Source organism: Acartia tonsa, chromosome 7, assembly GCF_053477335.1.
Source record: "Acartia tonsa isolate MP-2025a chromosome 7, ASM5347733v1, whole genome shotgun sequence".
Classification (NCBI taxonomy): domain Eukaryota; kingdom Metazoa; phylum Arthropoda; class Copepoda; order Calanoida; family Acartiidae; genus Acartia; species Acartia tonsa.
The window spans coordinates 21,149,617-21,154,580 of record NC_137266.1 but is presented as its reverse complement, the minus strand read 5'-3'; the positions used below and the strand labels follow the sequence as shown (position 1 = coordinate 21,154,580).

Sequence of the window (4,964 nt, the reverse complement as noted above, 5' to 3'; positions counted from 1 at the left end):
TTGGACCCTTTACCGACTTTCAATTGAATATCATCCAATAGTGTCGCGGGAATATTAACACAGTTAAGTCGCTACAAACTAGTAGAAAATAATTTGTTAGCAGACGAAAAAGGTCGCCAACACTGGATCCAGTTAGTAGTCTGGGTTGTACATCTATTCTTATACATATACTGATTGAAGAAACCAAACCTGTGTTAAAAAAAATCTAAAATCAAGATATTCCAAGTACAATATTAGAACAAACCCTTTCCAATATACGAATAATTTTTGTAGAATAGCTTCGCTTGTAAAAATACACAAGATACATATTTCATATTTTTACATTGTATTCAAATGTCTATATTTTATAAAGCATATATTTTCTTGTATATATTATTTTCTAAACTGCTTTAGTAACGCTTCTATACATTTTTATATAAATTTTGGATTCAAAGCTACTCTGCAACTTATAATACAATTGTCCGCCTGTCTATTTGGATTTAAGTATGCAGCTCATATTGCATTGCAGAATGTTTTAATCAAATTATATAAAGTAGTAAGGTTTTTTGTTATTGTTTGTTTGTCACTAACCAATAAACAGATTGATCAGTCGGTTAAGAACTCGAGAAGCCTAACATAGACCCTTGAATGGTTTTAGGCTATTTTCTAACCCTTTTGCCTTTCGCATATACATAGAGTCCTAAGATCCTTTTACAAACTTTTGATAAAGAAGTTAAATTCTTCAAGTTATTTTGTTCGCTATTATGCCAGGGACTAAGGCAGATTTCTGTATTGATATTACTTTACACTTCTCCTACTAATGGAGCAAAAACTATATTTCTAAATAATCCAGGTTTTGAGAAAACGGGCGTTTCTCGTGGCACGAATTTCTGAGCTCTACAAATAAAATAATGAATTTATTTAAACTACCCCTTTGAAACATTTTTCATTTTCATTAACATATTCTCTTCCCTGGAGTAAAAGAAGAGTAAGAAGATCATGTCTTACATACTTGTCTGATGCTTTGCAAATATCATAACAAGGCAGCCGCGTAGTTACAGTGCGGCTATCGACGGCTGATGCGGATTATCTGGAGGGGGGGGGGGGTTGTGTCTGATTATTATGATATCAAATGCGGGTGGTGTTAAAAAAAGGGAGAGCTTAACTATGTGGACGTCCAAGCTTTTTATTTTATGGGAGGTATAAAATCTCCATAGGAGGTGGTAAAACTTGGTTGTAAAATATTTATGTGGTGATGGTAAAATCAATGCTTTTTTTTGAAGGGGAAGGGAAATCACCCCATTACCTCCCTTTACTTGGACGTAATTTGTTTAGGTCGGGTGCGGCTGAAAAGACCTTTGTGAGAACATTGTTTTTTAAACATTGTTAAAAGTTAAAAGTTAAAGAAAGTTTATCCTACTTTTGAATAACCAGAAAGATAGGGATATTTTAATGGCAGACAATTTATTCTACTTATTCATAACTCATATGAATGTTCATTATTCCCTGAAAAGAAGAACCAAATGCTTCTAGCAATTAGCGAGATCTTTTGCTACATACGAACAGACAAACAGACATAATAATCCTTGTATCCAATAAAAAAATATCTCCCAATAGATGAATTATTTATTATCTGTTCATTGCAGTTATAGAAAAAATATGTAAATATTAAGTAAAAAGGTAGTAGATTAATCATAAGAACATCCATTAAGATCTCGGATACAGATAGGTTTTCATGGGAAGCAGCCACAAGGCTTAAATTGAAATACTGGTATCTGGTACTAACGGTTACGCCCCTAGAGGCCTATAGGGGCACTTGAGAAAAGGAAAGAGAGAGGGGGGGGGGGGGAGGTGCCAACCCTTCACTTTAGATTTTAGTATTAAAGTATTTGAAATGGGAGGGGGGTATTTTTACTTTGTTGAGTGTAGAGTTACCTCCCAAAAAAGAATAATCACTGCAAAAAGTTTTATTGCAATTAGCGAAATTTTTCTCTAAAATACTACATATAGACAAACATCCTGTTACTTTTAATATGGAAATACTTAAATATCTATTGCTAGGCCTCTTATGAAAATATTCAACTCTGTTCTAATATATAAAACATTTTGAATATTGTAAATTTATTTTGCAAAATAAGTAAAATACATGACATTGTTATAAAAAATGATAACAATTATTATTTTTATTTTATTATGATAACCCACAAAGGCGTCCACACGATTCTTATCCGCTGAATGCAAGCTGTAAACCTTTATAAATTTGGGCTGCTTTCTGAACCTTCTCCAGAGTCTTTCTATCCCTAACTTTCCTGACAAAATGGATGTTATACATATATACGTGGATATTATGACAGGGTAAAAATTGTCTTTAATTTAGATTGCTATTTACCCACTCATTTATTGGTCAGTTCGTTTGTACAGTAGAAGGAGAGGAGATTGGGTAAATTAGGTGGAGGGAGGGGATCGTTACTTTGGCCCGCTGCGTTTTTTTTACTTTATTAGAGTTCATAATAATCTGGTGTAACATCCAAGTATTAATATATCCATTCCTGACAAATTTCTTGAATTTTTTCTTAAATCTTCTCCATCCAGGGATGGGACTGCGCTTTACTCTGGTAGTCATATCAACCTTATGAACAAGGAAATAGACTATAATGTAGGGAGGGAGGGACATTTGGTTGTTTATTACACTAGTCCATTAAACGTTTTCTAAATCGTTGGTTCAAAAACTTTGCGGACTTTTATTAAATTTTGATTGGTTGGTTCTTTAAATTGAGTCTCCAACTATTTCAAATACAAATTGTAATCTACTGACGGGATAATTTTGTGTATAAATATTGGGGTTTACATCAGTTTATCGGCATTGTCTTATCCTTTTAGATCGCTGACAATATATTGTATATAAGTAGAGCACCTGTGGATAAAAAAGTAAATCATAGAAATGATGAAAAATTGTAAAGTTCTATAAAATCATTACATTATCAAAGTCAAAACAAATGTTCAAAAGTTTACTTTTGCGGTCAGACTGAGTGATGGACTGACTTACAATGATATAGTAGCTGCGCTATTAACAAAGTATGCCAAAGGTAAACAATAGGACTTATGTAGTTTTATCACAAATTAACACATAATTTTTGTTCAGACTTCAAAATGATATCAAATTTTAAAATCACTATCATATGTTCATGTTCGTGAGCTTCACCTTTATGGATGTCATTTATACTTGTTACTAATAAAACTTACTTCATTCTCTAAGGCTTGAGGCGCAGAGTAGGATTCTGGGTAGACATAATAATCATAAAAGGTAAGTTCATCATCACCTAATTTGTATAAAAATTAAATGAAAACATCTATAATTAGCGAAGCACAAAAAATCATGGATTGGAATAAGGACAAGGAGATATAAAGAGCATTTGTTAAAAAAATTGATTTATTAGAGAAATGATTACAAAACCTTTCTTACGTATTTTTTAATATTTAAATTTTGTAGCATGACTTAACAGACTAATATGTGCAGAAAAAAAACCCGAAAAGATAGATTTTCTGTTTAGGAAAAGGTTTATACATCTAGCTGAATTTTAAAGTTATATTGTGGCGATTTCACTAAGGCTTATATGCGGCTGTCGCCTGACTACCAAGCTCTGGATAGAATTGCCACATTTACCTGGATTTTCCAGGTCGTTGCTTGCATCTGCATAGATGGAGCCTACCAGGATGACAAGCAGGAAAACGAACAACTAGACAAAATCAAAGATTGAAACAGTGGCGTGCACAGTTAAACCTTGGGAGGTTGAACAAAGGATTTTCCTTCTTTTTGCTCGCAAGTAGATAAGGATATTTGGCTTTCCATAGTTATAAATGATCTTTTAATATTTATTTTACAATGTATAAATTCAATATCCATCTGTGTATTTTTTAATCACTCTATCTAGCTATAGATCTATCTAAGTTAAGGGATGGAAGTGCTGAGAGGTTATAAACCTTCCCTGGACCTATAAGAAGCTTCTTGGTAAATTAGAACAATTTTGGTTAAACTGTTAGCGAGATTTTTCACTAAACCGACATTCACACACACATATAGACAGACAGACATCCTGTAACTTTATATAGGAAAAGCAAAATCACTAATTGTTATCTTGCACAAATAAATGTATACCTAATAAGTTAGTTAATTTATCGGGTTAAATAGATTTACTATATGTTTTTAAAAACATCTTAACTAGCCAGCTATTTTTGTATATACTTACTTTTAACATGGCGAGAATGTTTTAATGACTGAATGTAAATTTATTTTGATGGACTTTTTTATATATTTTTACTTTTTAGGAAATTTCCATTTTTATTAGTAAAGCAGCTGTACAAGGTTGGTATATTGGTAAAGCTTCCAAAGGTAGCGAATCAATTTATTTGACAAGAAAAGTTAATAATGTAGAAGTATTTTTTAAAGATTTTTGTAGTCCACGGTTGGGCCCTCAGAGGTCAAAACTTTATTTTAGTGTTTGGCCAAAATGACTTAGCAATTGTATCTGTAAGTACGTCTAATAACACCCTTTGCTATTTTTAAAATCCTAGAAAATTTGTTTTGCAAGAAAATTGCATAAATTCGCAACCTTTTTTAGAACCACTACATAACTCGAGTTTTAAAACTTTTTACATAAGATCCTTTTTACAAAAAATATCAATAATTACTTAAAATTAAACCTGAAAGAAAAAAATTCTCATTACAGGTGTTAATTTTCATGTTTTAGGTCTTTTTTTGAGGAAAACATAACTTCTCCTTTTTTGACAATAATATATTTTTTTAACAATTCAAAGTAAAATATAATAAAACTTAAACGATTTTTCTTGAATTATCAGTTGAAAATTTCATCAAACATGCAATTTAAGTGATGAAAATTTAATAAAATCATTTTTTGAATGTTTAGAATTACCAATTTTCTACATTTAAAACAAAATGTTAACAAAATTTAAAAACATTCTAACAT

General features: G+C 31.3%; 1 protein-coding gene across 1 annotated transcript; it reads right to left on the bottom strand.

The window, feature by feature from the left end:
- Positions 1-2,093: 2,093 nt before the first annotated feature.
- On the bottom strand, positions 2,094-4,265 carry LOC145324195 (uncharacterized). The gene is made up of 5 exons (XM_080166818.1): positions 4,227-4,265; positions 3,644-3,716; positions 3,223-3,299; positions 2,537-2,608; positions 2,094-2,296 (listed from the first exon to the last, which is right to left on the bottom strand). Exons 1-5 carry the CDS (start codon positions 4,233-4,235, stop codon positions 2,204-2,206), a joined length of 324 nt encoding a protein of 107 aa, XP_080022944.1. The 5' UTR covers positions 4,236-4,265; the 3' UTR covers positions 2,094-2,203.
- Positions 4,266-4,964: the final 699 nt, after the last annotated feature.